At 42.1% G+C, this 14,973-nt stretch overlaps 1 protein-coding gene across 1 annotated transcript in view; it reads left to right on the top strand.

Moving 5' to 3' along the window:
* The window catches only part of gstcd (glutathione S-transferase, C-terminal domain containing), a 170,735-nt gene that overhangs the window by 110,273 nt on the left and 45,489 nt on the right, over positions 1-14,973 (top strand). Inside the window, exons 5-6 of the mRNA XM_062995301.1 lie at positions 7,331-7,446; positions 8,588-8,632. Of these exons, the coding sequence (XP_062851371.1) occupies positions 7,331-7,446; positions 8,588-8,632 (161 nt within the window). The remainder of the gene's footprint in view (positions 1-7,330; positions 7,447-8,587; positions 8,633-14,973) is intronic.

Genomic DNA, 14,973 nt, shown 5'->3' with positions numbered 1-14,973 from the left:
TTGCTGGTTTAGACCAATTTCTGTTCTAAGCTAAGAAATCTTTATTTATAATGTTAACTTCCACTGTCCTACAAGCTCACTGATGGGAGTATAATGGGTGATTATTTTCTTTCCTTCTTATCACACTCTCCGATTTATCAAGTGAGACTGTCAGTGTGATCCTTCTCTTCTACTCATAATCCAGTCTCTGAGCTAGTTCATTTAGGGTTTTTCCACCACACCATCTATTTCTATTTATGTGCACGTGCATTTGATGTAGCTGCACAGTTTCTTAGTTTTTTTTCTTACTTTCTTAGTATTTTTATGAGAACTGTATCACAGATAATGTGTTTGTTTCTTTCACAGACCTCTGATGATTAATTTGCTGCAGTTCTCTTGCTTTTAGTTGTAAGTGGCGGAAGTGCGCTATAGTGACGCTGGGACCCCCTCACATCGACTGTTTGCGTTGCGTCACAGGTTTTCTAGTTCCAGAGCAAGATTATGGGGTCGGAATGGCACCATTTTCCAGGCCAGGAACCTGTGAATTGGTGGTTCAGAATTTTGGCACCTAGAGAAGTTCTATATGTATTTTTAAATCTTCAGCCTCTTCTTTCTCACTCTCACATTCACTTTTGCGTCTGTGCCTTTAACAGAACGGGCACTAATCCACGCAGATGTGCTCTTTTTCCTGCAAGTGTTGTATTACCAGGCACACGGGACGTTTTTCTCTCTCTAACATCGTTTCACATTCCAACTTTGTGTCCCCACCGATACACACAGATGTATTATTTATTGAATAGAATCAGCAGAGTCTTGCCTCAGTGTCTCCAGGATCAGCTTGTGTGCATCTGATTTTACTGCCTGTCTCGCCTGGCCTAGGGAATTATTAATAAAGTTGATGAGAGCTGCTTGAGCTAAAGTGCTGAAACGTTGCACGTCTCGTCTCTCTGCGATGAGAAACCACTTTCAGCCCCTCAGCACCCAGAACCTTCATTTAGTAGGAACTTCTGAGTTTTTAGCTGTGCGAGGATAGTGTGATGAGCAGGAACTGGCCTGTACAGTCCAATCGACTGAGAGTCGTTTACATTTAACACTATTATCCAAAGCGATTTACAGTTAAGACTGAACATTATTTGAACAACCGAGGGTTAAGAACCTTGCTCAGGGACTCAACAGTGGCAACATGGCATTGATGGGGCTTGAACCGGCAACCTTCTGATTACTAGTCCAGTACCTTAACCACTGAGTGTTGAGAGGTTGGGATTTTTTATGCATTTTCTTAATGACATTTAGCAGACACTGTTATCCAAAGCGACTTACAATTATGACCAAACACGATTTGACCATTTGAGGGTTAAGGGCCTTCCTCAGGGGCCCAACAGTGGCAATTTGGCCATGATGGGACTTGAACCAGTAACCTTCTGTGCCATCAAAGCACCCTTTCCTTTTTTTATTTTATTTTATTTTATTTTATTTTATTTATTTTTTTATGAAGGGCACATTAACTCTGACAGACACCCTGGAAAATACTTTTAAAAGATGTTTCAGAAGAGTGGAGGCTGTTATAGTTGCAAAACATCCACAACAAGAAAGTCCAAGAGTTGCATTCTTCCAAAAGTATTCACCCCTGCCCACTACATGCTTTAATACACCTGCAGTCACCTACACGACCCAAAGTATTGGGACACCTCCAACTGGATGCTTGCACAGACACACAGTTACCTCTCTGAGCAAAAGTATTTACTCCATAAGTATAGCAGGTGCAGCAGTGTTGTTGACATTTTTAAACACCTCAGTGTCAGTTCTCGGAGGAGACTTGTGCTACAGCAAAAAATACAAAGCCAACTGCATCCTGTGATCAGAAAGTGATTGTTAAAGTGGTTTACTGACCTCAGAATCAAGGTTTTGCCATTTGCCTCTCAGGGCGCATTCACATGAGAAGTGGCAACATCTCTGTGTCCTATGGAGTGTGGCGGTGCACCGCACACTTTTGCCACGTTGATTGAACTGACATTTTCAAAGCTCCTCCAATGAGAAGAACTGTTTGATATGACGCGATAAAAGCAGCTCAGGCTGTACAAACAGCACTAATGTGAACAAAACCTAACATGATGTATTGTATTAAAACAACGAGTGAGGAATTTCATTAGTGGAGAGAACTTATGAGCAGTAATAATGAAGAGAAGTTTAGTGTTTCTGTAACACAAGTTTAAAAGAATCCAGATAAACACAGATACATGTGGAGCTTTCAGACTGGATCTGATGGTTATTCCACACAAATGCAGATTCGTCTCATATTCGCACTTTGATGACGTTTTACAGCACCGCTCAAGCCGAGCACTAATCAAAGCAACAGTTTGCGAAGCATGAAATGCTTCTCATGTGAATGCACCCTCAGTCCCTTGACCTAAACCTTATTAAAAACCTGTGGGATGAGCTGAAGAGAGTCTGTATCTGGCAAGATTCTGTTTTAAAAAATGATCTCGGATCCCATGCCATGTGTTCTCCAGTCTCCTAAAGCATTATAAGGCTTATATAGTATGTATATAAGAATTTGTGGATGGACCTTGTACTGTGTGTCTGCTGTGTAAGTAATAATAATTAAAAAACAATGGGACCAGGATTTGGGCAGGTAGTAATCGGTGCACCAAGGGCTCCATGTGCAAATGTTCCAGAATGTAGCTGGTAAAAATAAGGGGTTGCTTGTTTTTTTTCTCAGCTGTGTTGAATGATTTTCAGCCCCAGCAGCCACTGCTGTCCTCTTCGCTGTATAATTAGGAATGTGTTTGTGTGGATGGAGGAGCAGGATTTATATTAGAATGTTAGAGTGAGAACACACTCCAGAGAAAGGAAGGAAATATAAACAATACCAGCTACATTCTGGAGAACATGCACAAGCACCGAGTATTACCTGTTCAAATTCAAGTCCTAGTGTTTTTTATTTACTATTTATTATTTACACCTTCACAAATTCTGGCACACCCTATAATGTTTTACGAGATCGGAGGACACATGGCATGGGATCTGAGATCATTCTGAGATCCTGGTGCACTTTGGTGCTGTTTTATCATGTCGCTCAAGCCAAACACTGAGCAAAGCGCAAATTTAAATCTGTCTTCTTATCACCAAGAGTTGATCAATTCTTTTTGCATAAATAATGAACATCTGTAACAACAGCACAGATCCTCACAGGTAGTGTACGCTCTCCATTACCTTGTTACTACTGTTTACTGCCGTCCCACTGGTGAAAACATGGGACAGTTCTCTAAAAAGCACCAAGGTGCCAAATGGCAAAACTGGCGCTTTGTAGTTCTACAATTACTGACTGTATTCCATCTGTTTCTCTGCATGCTTTGTTAGCCCCCTTTCATGCTGTTCTTCAATGGTCAGGACCCCCACAGGACCCCCACAGAGCAGCTATTATTTATGTGGTGGATCATTCTCAGCACTGCAGTGACACTGACATGGTGGTGGTGTGTTAGTGTGTGTTGTGCTGGTATGAGTGGATCAGACACAGTTTTTAAACACCTCACTGTCACTGCTGGACTGAGAATAGTCCAACAGCCCCCATGTGGGCAGCATCCTGTGACCACTGATGAAGGTCTAGAAGATGACCGACTCAAACAGCAGCAATAGATGAGCGATCGTCTCTGACTTTACATCTACAAGGTGAATCAACTCGGTAGGAGTGTCTAATAGAGTGGACAGTGAGTTGACACGGTATTTTAAAACTCCAGTAGCGCTGCTGTGTCTGATCCACTCATACCAGCACAACACATACTAACACACCACCACCATGTCAGTGTCACTGCAGTGCTGAGAATGATCCACCACCTAAATAATACCTGCTCTGTGGGGGTCCTGACCATTGAAGAACAGGGTGAAAGGGGGCTAACAAAGCATGCAGAGAAACAGATGGACTACAGTCAGTAATTGTAGAACTACAAAGTGCTTCTATATGGTAAGTGGAGCTGATAAAATGGACAGTGAGTGTAGAAACAAGGAGGTGGTTTTAATGTCATGGTTGATGGGTATATATAGTTTTTAATCAAATGTATAGGTAGATCTTTAAAGTTTGTGTACCTCCTTTTCTGCAGGCAGTACATTTAGCATTGGGTAGTAAAATGTTTCTCAGTACCCATGTGCAGTTGTATAAAAATGGACCGAGAGTCTCATGTGAAGACGCCTCCGGCTCTGTGTTTCACATAAAGTCTGTGTTTATTGTGATGTCACACAGACCAGTTCTACATCTCATCTATAATTAAGCAGTCAGGTGCACCATCATTATTTATACATAATGAAATAATAATGATCCTGCCAGCGTGGACAGTCGGTGTGCCGTATGTTACACGCCTGCTTCTCCGTCCTGCTGCGGGTATTAAAATGGATTTATTTTCAGCATGCTGGATTTTCAGACTCATGAAGAAGTGGAAGGAGTGGAAAGTCTTTTAAAAACACTTTCTGTTTACTTTATTGGTTTTTCTGGTTCCTCTCTCCATTTTCTTTGCTCCTCTTTCATTTCGTTCTGCCAGTGAAATGTGGATTTTCAGATTACATGCTTTCTTCTTGAAAAATAATTTAAAATATTGGTGCAGTGGCCAAACTTTCAACAAGACAGTAAAGTAAAGTTATATATACAGTGTATCACAAAAGTGAGTACACCCCTCACATTTCTGCAAATATTTCATTATATCTTTTCATGGGACAACACTATAGACATGAAACTTGGATATAACTTGGAGTAGTCAGTGTACAACTTGTATAGCAGTGTAGATTTACTGTCTTCTGAAAACAACTCAACACACAGCCATTAATGTCTAAATAGCTGGCAACATAAGTGAGTACACCCCACAGTGAACATGTCCAAATTGTGCCCAAATGTGTCGTTGTCCCTCCCTGGTGTCATGTGTCAAGGTCCCAGGTGTAAATGGGGAGCAGGGCTGTTAAATTTGGTGTTTTGGGTACAATTCTCTCATACTGGCCACTGGATATTCAACATGGCACCTCATGGCAAAGAACTCTCTGAGGATGTGAGAAATAGAATTGTTGCTCTCCACAAAGATGGCCTGGGCTATAAGAAGATTGCTAACACCCTGAAACTGAGCTATAGCATGGTGGCCAAGGTCATACAGCGGTTTTCCAGGACAGGTTCCACTCGGAACAGGCTTCGCCAGGGTCGACCAAAGAAGTTGAGTCCACGTGTTCGGCGTCATATCCAGAGGTTGGCTTTAAAAAATAGACACATGAGTGCTGCCAGCATTGCTGCAGAAGTTGAAGACGTGGGAGGTCAGCCTGTCAGTGCTCAGACCATACGCCGCACACTGCATCAACTCGGTCTGCATGGTCGTCATCCCAGAAGGAAGCTGACGCACAAGAAAGCCCGCAAACAGTTTGCTGAAGACAAGCAGTCCAAGAACATGGATTACTGGAATGCCCTGTGGTTTGACAAGACCAAGATAAACTTGTTTGGCTCAGATGGTGTCCAGCATGTGTGGCGGCGCCCTGGTGAGAAGTACCAAGACAACTGTATCTTGCCTACAGTCAAGCATGGTGGTGGTAGCATCATGGTCTTGGGCTGCATGAGTGTTGCTGGCACTGGGGAGCTGCAGTTCATTGAGGGAAACATGAATTCCAACATGTACTGTGACATTCTGAAACAGAGCATGATACCCTCCCTTCGAAAACTGGGCCTCATGGCAGTTTTCCAACAGGATAACGACCCCAAACACAACCTCCAAGATGACAACTGCCTTGCTGAGGAAGCTGAAGGTAAAGGTGATGGACTAAACCCAATTGAGCACCTGTGGCGCATCCTCAAGTGGAAGGTGGAGGAGTTCAAGGTGTCTAACATCCACCAGCTCCGTGATGTCATCATGGAGGAGTGGAAGAGGATTCCAGTAGCAACCTGTGCAGCTCTGGTGAATTCCATGCCCAGGAGGGTTAAGGCAGTGCTGGATAATAATGGTGGTCACACAAAATATTGACACTTTGGGCACAATTTGGACATGTTCACTGTGGGGTGTACTCACTTATGTTGCCAGCCATTTAGACATTAATGGCTGTGTGTTGAGTTATTTTCCGAAGACAGTAAATCTACACTGCTATACAAGTTGTACACTGACTACTCTAAGTTATATCCAAGTTTCATGTCTATAGTGTTGTCCCATGAAAAGATATAATGAAATATTTGCAGAAATGTGAGGGGTGTACTCACTTTTGTGATACACTGTATATATACTCTTAACCCTCAGTTCCTCACACTGTACTCAGTCACAGTTGTAAGAGCTGCTTTGGATGAAAGCCTCCGCTAAGTGCTGTAAATGTAATGAAATGAAAGTGTAAATCTTTGGGATGGGATCAAGAGGAAGATGGATCGTTACAATCCATCCAACAAAGCCAAGCTGCTTGAATTTTTGTGCCAGGGGTGGCATTAAGTCACCAGACAGCAGTGTGAAAGACTGGTGGAGAGCGTGCCAGGACACTTTACAGCTGAGAATAAAAATCAGTGTTATTCAAAGTTAAAATATTATTATTAATATATAAATGTTTTTAATGACATTTGGAATTTGCATAAAAATGTGTTAGTAGCTTATAGAATAAAAATGTTCGTATTATTCAAACACAATTTTTATTCTATAAACACTAAAACCAGAAATATTAATCATTTTTTGATTGTCTCGTATTCTTTTTCTCGAAGCTTTTGCATGGCCAGTTGGTTTGATAATAAATAAAATATCTTACTAATTTTGTAATTAATAAAACCACAAGAAGGTGCCCAGGGGGTGCAGTGGGATATTCCGCTAGCACACCAGTGCCGAGATTCTGAACTCCTCGGTTCGAAACTCGGCATTGCCACCGGTCGGCTGGGCGCCATCTAGCGGGCATAATTGGCAGTGCCTGCAGACACGTCTCTGCTAGGGTGGGATGACCGGACTATGTGGGTGGGGTCTTCAAACGCTGTGTAAGTTCCCTGATTGGCAGATGGAGAGGCGTCTGTGCAGAATGCATGGGTGAAAAAGGGTTCCGCAAAGGGCTGCACGCGGGTCGGAGGAGGCGTGAGAAGCAATATACCCACCTCGACTGCAATCAGGGGTCCCCCAGCAGCGGAAGACAGATTGACTACGCTAAATGGGAAGAAAATGCATAAATAACATAGGAAATAAATAAAACCACAAGAATATGATTATGATATGATATGAAAATTTTTTGTGCTTATTTAGTAAGGATTTGTTTGTATTATCCAAAAAGAATTGATCGATTTTCCTGTTAAGAATTAATAATTGGAACATTTGTGACTGGTGCAGCGTAAATATTTAACATTAGTGATTAATTTATTGTCTCTTATTTGTAGGTAAGATGTCAGACTCGCGCGCCGTACGAAAGCGGCAGCAGCTGAACAATCTGGTGGCCATGGTGAAGGAGCTGGCATGTCCCAATCACACCATAGTGGACTTCTGCAGCGGAGGGGTAAATATGTCAAATACACTGATCAGCCATAACATTAAAACCACCTCCTTGTTTCTACACTCACTGTCCATTTTATCAGCTCCACTTACCATATAGAAGCACTTTGTAGTTCTACAATTACTGACTGTAGTCCATCTGTTTCTCTTCATACTATTTTAGCCTGCTTTCACCCTGTTCTTCAATGGTCAGGACCCACAGGACCCCCACAGAGCAGGTATTATTTAGGTGGTTGATCATTCTCAGCACTGCAGTGACACTGAAATGGTGGTGGTGTGTTAGTGTGTGTTGTGCTGGTATGAGTTGATCAGACAGCAGTGCTGCTGGAGTTTTTATACCGTGTCCACTCACTGTCCACTCTATTAGACACTCCTACCTAGTTGGTCCACCTTGTAGATGTAAAGTCAGAGACGATCGCTCATCTATTGCTGCTGTTTGAGTCGGTCATCTTCTAGACCTTCATCAGTGGTCACAGGACGCTGCCCACGGTGGATATTTTTGGTTGGTGGACTATTCTCAGTCCAGCAGTGACAGTGAGGTGTTTAAAACACACACTAACACACCACCACCATGTCAGTGTGACTGCAGTGCTGAGAATGATCCACCACCTAAATAATGCCTGCTCTGTGGTGGTCCTGTGGGGGTCCTGACCATTAAAGAACAGCATTAAAGGGGGCTAATAAAGTATGTAGAGAAACAGATGGACTACAGTCAGTAATTGTAGAACTACAAAGTTCTTCTATATGGTAAGTGGAGCTGATAAAATAAACATTGAGTGTAGAAATAGTACAAGTACAAATTGTGTGTAAATTATGAATATGAAGTAGATAGACGATCTTTTGGTTTTGTCACTGTGTATAATAAGTTCTGACATTTTGTGCGTCACTTTTGCCATATTTTGTGTAAATCCACGTCGCTCACACACCCGTTCTGTTTCCTGAACCCCTGTACCGCTGTTGTTATGCTGTGCACGGCGGCCGAGTCGGAGTTCACGTTCAGCCTTTCATGTGGAGTTCACAGTCGCTCAGGTTTGCAGGGAAACACTCTGACCGGCCGCTCGTCTCTGATGGTCAGTTTTTGATCTGACACCTCTTTGAGCCTCGCATCCTGAGACTGTCTCTTCTGTTTGTGTGCTTCTGTCCAGGGCCATGTCGGAATTGTTTTGGCTCACACACTTCCTCAGTGTCAGGTAAGTATCCCAGCATGCCTTTCTTCTTTTGTTCAGCTGTAGGGGTTTCAAATAAGCCCAGACAAAGGAAGAGAAATCCTAGAAGCTTCTGCCAGATTTTCTTTCTAGTTGGGGGTTTGAGCCATCAGACAAAACTCACCTATAAAGAAACAGTTGAAAATCTGGCATCTGAAGGAACATTTTATAAAGACTTATATATAAGAATTGAGTAATATTTTATGAATCAGCCATAACATTAAAACCACCTTGTTTCTACACTCACTGTCCATTTTATCAGCTCCACTTACCATATAGAAGCACTTTGTAGTTCTACAATTACTGACTGTAGTATATCTGTTTCTCTGCGTGCTTTGTTACCCCCCTTTCACCCTGTTCTTCAATAGTCAGGACCCCCAAAGGACCACTACAGAGCAGGTATTATTTGGGTGGTGGATCATTCTCAGGACTGCGGTGACACTGACATGGTGGTGGTGTGTTAGTGTGTGTTGTGCTGGTATGAGTGGATCAGACACAGCAGCACTGCTGGAGTTTTTAAACACCTCACTGTCACTGCTGGACTGAGAATAGTCCACCAACCAAAAAAATCCAGCCAACAGCGCCCCGTGGGCAGCGTCCTGTGACCACTGATGAAGGTCTAGAAGATGACCGACTCAAACAGCAGCAATAGATGAGCGATCGTCTCTGACTTTACATCTACAAGGTGGACCAACTAGGTAGGAGTGTCTAATAGAGTGGAAAGTGAGTGGACACGGTATTTTAAAACTCCAGCAGCGCTGCTGTGTCTGATCCACTCATACCAGCACAACACACACTAACACACCAGCACCATGTCAGTGTCACTGCAGTGCTGAGAATGATCCACCACCTAAATAATACCTGATCTGTGGTGGTCCTGTGGGGGTCCTGACCATTGAAGAACAGCATGAAAGGGGGCTAACAAAGCATGTAGAGAAACAGATGGACTACAGTCAGTAATTGTAAAACTACAAAGTGCTTCTATATGGTAAGTGGAGCTGATAAAATGGACAGTGAGTGTAGAAACAAGGGGGTGGTTTTAATGTTATGGCTGATTGGTGTATATTAAAGCAATACAATTGAGAAATTTAAATAGATTTTGTTGAGATTTGGGAGGCTTAGTAATTATAAAGAGTTTATAACAGGTGTGTAACCATGTAATAATATGATTATAATTGATGCATAATACACATGAATATGAACATCAATGCCTCACAATGGATTGGTGTCCCGTCCAGGGGGTGTTATTGCAGTGCACCCAGTAATTCTGGATAAAGCTTGAAGTTAAAACATTAAAAATGAATTAAAATTATGAATTATAATCTCAGCAAACGACACTCACAGTCATTAACAAAACATTTACATTTACATTTACATTTTCAGCATTTAGCAGACGCTCTTATCCAGAGCGACTTACAGAAGTGCTTCCATAGTGAACATTTCATTCCTTAAGTTTAGATAGACAACAGTCGAAGAACACAACTTTGCTAAAACCTGTTAGAACCAAAGTGCCTTTTTTTTTTTTCTTTTTTTTTTTTAAATGGAAAAGATTGGAATAAAGTTCTCAAAGAATAAAAGTGTTTGAGTAAAAACAGAACTCAAACTCATACAGACAGTAGTAACTGTACTCATGTAGTAGTTTTGTTATAATTTTCATTTTACGTGTGACCGGAACTTTTTTTGTTTTTTGGTCTGTTGGTTCTTTTCCACCTGCATGTTTACATTTTGTGCTGAGGGTAAAAGCCGCCACACAAGTAGAGGCAGGCTGGTACGTGTAAATAGACACCTATAGAATGGGACAGGATGTAAAATCCTGTAGCTTATACAGTAGACCCTTGACTTACGAATGTAATTGGTTCTGAAGTTCTGTTCTTGAGTCAAAATGTTCGTTAGTTAAACCTGTTTTTCCCATAAGAAATAATGTAAACAGAATTAATCCGTGCCAGACCTCCCAAACCCCCCCTTACCTTTCTAATGTCTTAAATGCTCTTTATTGTTATAAATACAAGTATATTTTCCCTTAAATCTTAATATTCTCCCAGCTCCCTTGAGATCATTGACAAGCTCCTCCCGTGTAATTCTGGCTGACCTCACCTTTCTCAGAATCATTTTTACCCCACCAGGTGAGATCTTGCATGGAGCTCCAGAGTGAGGGCGATTGACTGTGATCTTGTATTTCTTCCATTTTCGAATTATCGCACCAACAGTGGTCTCTTTCTCACCAAGCTTCTTGCTGATGGTCTTGTAGCCCATTCCAGCCTTGTGCAGGTCTACAATCTTGTCCCTGACGTCCTTTGATAGCTCTTTGGTCTTGCCCATGGTGGTCGAGAGATTTGAACGGAAGAAACTGATTCTGTGACAGGAGTCTTTTATACAGGGACAGGACTAATTTGTGTGCCTCATGGGCACATAACCGGTCTGTGGGGGTCAGAATTCTTGCTGGTTGGTAGGGGATCAAATACTTATTTCCCTTAATTAAATACAAATTAATGTATAACTTTTATTTAATGTTTTTTTTCTGGATTTTTTGTTGATATTCTGTCTCTCTCTGTTAAAATAAACCTTCCATAAAAATTATAGACTGTTCAAGTCTTTGTAAGGGGGTAAACTTATTTTCAAATACTTATTTTCCTCACTGTATATATATATATATATACACAGTGTATCACAAAAGTGAGTACACCCCTCACATTTCTGCAGATATTTAAGTATATCTTTTCATGGGACAACACTGACAAAATGACACTTTGACACAATGAAAAGTAGTCTGTGTGCAGCTTATATAACAGTGTAAATTTATTCTTCCCTCCAAATAACTCAATATACAGCCATTAATGTCTAAACCACCGGCAACAAAAGTGAGTACACCCCTAAGAGACTACACCCCTAAATGTCCAAATTGAGCACTGCTTGTCATTTTCCCTCCAAAATGTCATGTGATTTGTTAGTGTTACTAGGTCTCAGGTGTGCATAGGGAGCAGGTGTGTTCAATTTAGTAGTACAGCTCTTACACTCTCTTATACTGGTCACTGAAAGTTCCAACATGGCACCTCATGGCAAAGAACTCTCTGAGGATCTTAAAAGACGAATTGTTGCGCTACATGAAGATGGCCAAGGCTACAAGAAGATTGCCAACACCCTGAAACTGAGCTGCAGCACAGTGGCCAAGATCATCCAGCGTTTTAAAACAGCAGGGTCCACTCAGAAAAGACCTTGCGTTGGTCGTCCAAAGAAGCTGAGTGCACGTGCTCAGCGTCACATCCAACTGCTGTCTTTGAAAGATAGGCGCAGGAGTGCTGTCAGCATTGCTGCAGAGATTGAAAAGGTGGGGGGTCAGCCTGTCAGTGCTCAGACCATACGCCGCACACTACATCAAATTGGTCTGCATGGCTGTCACCCCAGAAGGAAGCCTCTTCTGAAGTCTCTACACAAGAAAGCCCGCAAACAGTTTGCTGAAGACATGTCAACAAAGCACATGGATTACTGGAACCATGTCCTATGGTCTGATGAGACCAAGATTAATTTGTTTGGTTCAGATGGTCTCAAGCATGTGTGGCGGCAATCAGGTGAGGAGTACAAAGATAAGTGTGTCATGCCTACAGTCAAGCATGGTGGTGGGAATGCCATGGTCTGGGGCTGCATGAGTGCAGCAGGTGTTGGGGAGTTAAATTTCATTGAGGGACACATGAACTCCAAGATGTACTGTGAAATACTGAGCAGAGCATGATCCCCTCCCTCCGGAAACTGGGTCGCAGGGCAGTGTTCCAGCATGATAATGACCCCAAACACACCTCTAAGACGACCACTGCTTTATTGAAGAGGCTGAGGGTAAAGGTGATGGACTGGCCAAGCATGTCTCCAGACCTAAACCCAATAGAACATCTTTGGGGCATCCTCAAGCGGAAGGTGGAGGAGCGCAAAGTCTCGAATATCCGCCAGCTCCGTGATGTCGTCATGGAGGAGTGGAAAAGCATTCCAGTGGCAACCTGTGAAGCTCTGGTAAACTCCATGCCCAGGAGAGTTAAGGCAGTTCTGGGAAATAATGGTGGCCACACAAAATATTGACACTTCAGGAACTTTCACTAAGGGGTGTACTCACTTTTGTTGCCGGTGGTTTAGACATTAATGGCTGTATATTGAGTTATTTTGAGGGAAGAATAAATTTACACTGTTATATAAGCTGCACACAGACTACTTTTCATTGTGTCAAAGTGTCATTTTGTCAGTGTTGTCCCATGAAAAGATATACTTAAATATCTGCAGAAATGTGAGGGGTGTACTCACTTTTGTGATACACTGTATATATATATATATATATATATATATATATATACTGTATATATATATATATATATATATATACTGTATATATATATATATATATATATATACAGTGTATCACAAAAGTGAGTACACCCCTCACATTTTTGCAAATATTTCATTATATCTTTTCATGGGACAACACTATAGACATGAAACTTGGATATAACTTAGAGTAGTCAGTGTACAACTTGTATAGCAGTGTAGATTTACTGTCTTCTGAAAATAACTCAACACACAGCCATTAATGTCTAAATAGCTGGCAACATAAGTGAGTACACCCCACAGTGAACATGTCCAAATTGTGCCCAAATGTGTCGTTGTCCCTCCCTGGTGTCATGTGTCAAGGTCCCAGGTGTAAATGGGGAGCAGGGCTGTTAAATTTGGTGTTTTGGGTACAATTCTCTCATACTGGCCACTGGATATTCAACATGGCACCTCATGGCAAAGAACTCTCTGAGGATGTGAGAAATAGAATTGTTGCTCTCCACAAAGATGGCCTGGGCTATAAGAAGATTGCTAACACCCTGAAACTGAGCTACAGCATGGTGGCCAAGGTCATACAGCGGTTTTCCAGGACAGGTTCCACTCGGAACAGGCTTCGCCAGGGTCGACCAAAGAAGTTGAGTCCACGTGTTCGGCGTCATATCCAGAGTTTGGCTTTAAAAAATAGACACATGAGTGCTGCCAGCATTGCTGCAGAGGTTGAAGACGTGGGAGGTCAGCCTGTCAGTGCTCAGACCATACGCCGCACACTGCATCAACTCGGTCTGCATGGTCGTCATCCCAGAAGGAAGCTGACGCACAAGAAAGCCCGCAAACAGTTTGCTGAAGACAAGCAGTCCAAGAACATGGATTACTGGAATGCCCTGTGGTCTGACGAGACCAAGATAAACTTGTTTGGCTCAGATGGTGTCCAGCATGTGTGGCGGCGCCCTGGTGAGAAGTACCAAGACAACTGTATCTTGCCTACAGTCAAGCATGGTGGTGGTAGCATCATGGTCTTGGGCTGCATGAGTGTTGCTGGCACTGGGGAGCTGCAGTTCATTGAGGGAAACATGAATTCCAACATGTACTGTGACATTCTGAAACAGAGCATGATCCCCTCCCTTCGAAAACTGGGCCTCATGGCAGTTTTCCAACAGGATAACGACCCCAAACACAACCTCCAAGATGACAACTGCCTTGCTGAGGAAGCTGAAGGTAAAGGTGATGGACTAAACCCAATTGAGCACCTGTGGCGCATCCTCAAGTGGAAGGTGGAGGAGTTCAAGGTGTCTAACATCCACCAGCTCCGTGATGTCATCATGGAGGAGTGGAAGAGGATTCCAGTAGCAACCTGTGCAGCTCTGGTGAATTCCATGCCCAGGAGGGTTAAGGCAGTGATAATAATGGTGGTCACACAAAATATTGACACTTTGGGAACAATTTGGACATGTTCACTGTGGGGTGTACTCACTTATGTTGCCAGCCATTTAGACATTAATGGCTGTGTGTTGAGTTATTTTCAGAAGACAGTAAATCTACACTGCTATACAAGTTGTACACTGACTACTCTAAGTTATATCCAAGTTTCATGTCTATAGTGTCGTCCCATGAAAAGATATAATAAAATATTTGCAGAAATGTGAGGGGTGTACTCACTTTTGTGATACACTGTATATATATATATATATATATATATATATGAGAGAGAGAGAGAGAGAGAGAGAGAGAGACGGTTGGAGTCAACTTGTTTGTGAAATCACGTGTTTCGCAAATTTAGTTTCGTAATCTGAAATTTGTTCGTGCGTTAAGTTGAAAAAGATCGTTTATAACCCGAAATGTTCGTATGGTAAACCGTTCGTAACTCAAGGGTCTACTGTATATAGAAATGTAGCTTATAAAATAAAACTACTGTTCTTAATAATAATAATAATAATTAGGGCTGTCGTTAATTGCGTTAATTAACAAGATTAACGTGTTAAAGTTTTAATCGCAATTAAAAAGAATTAATCGAGTTTTAT

The sequence above is a fragment of the Trichomycterus rosablanca genome, chromosome 5 (genome assembly GCF_030014385.1).
Source record: "Trichomycterus rosablanca isolate fTriRos1 chromosome 5, fTriRos1.hap1, whole genome shotgun sequence".
Taxonomy (NCBI): Eukaryota; Metazoa; Chordata; class Actinopteri; order Siluriformes; family Trichomycteridae; genus Trichomycterus; species Trichomycterus rosablanca.
The sequence above is the reverse complement of the archived record's forward strand: the minus strand, read 5'-3'. Positions and strand labels throughout refer to the sequence as shown.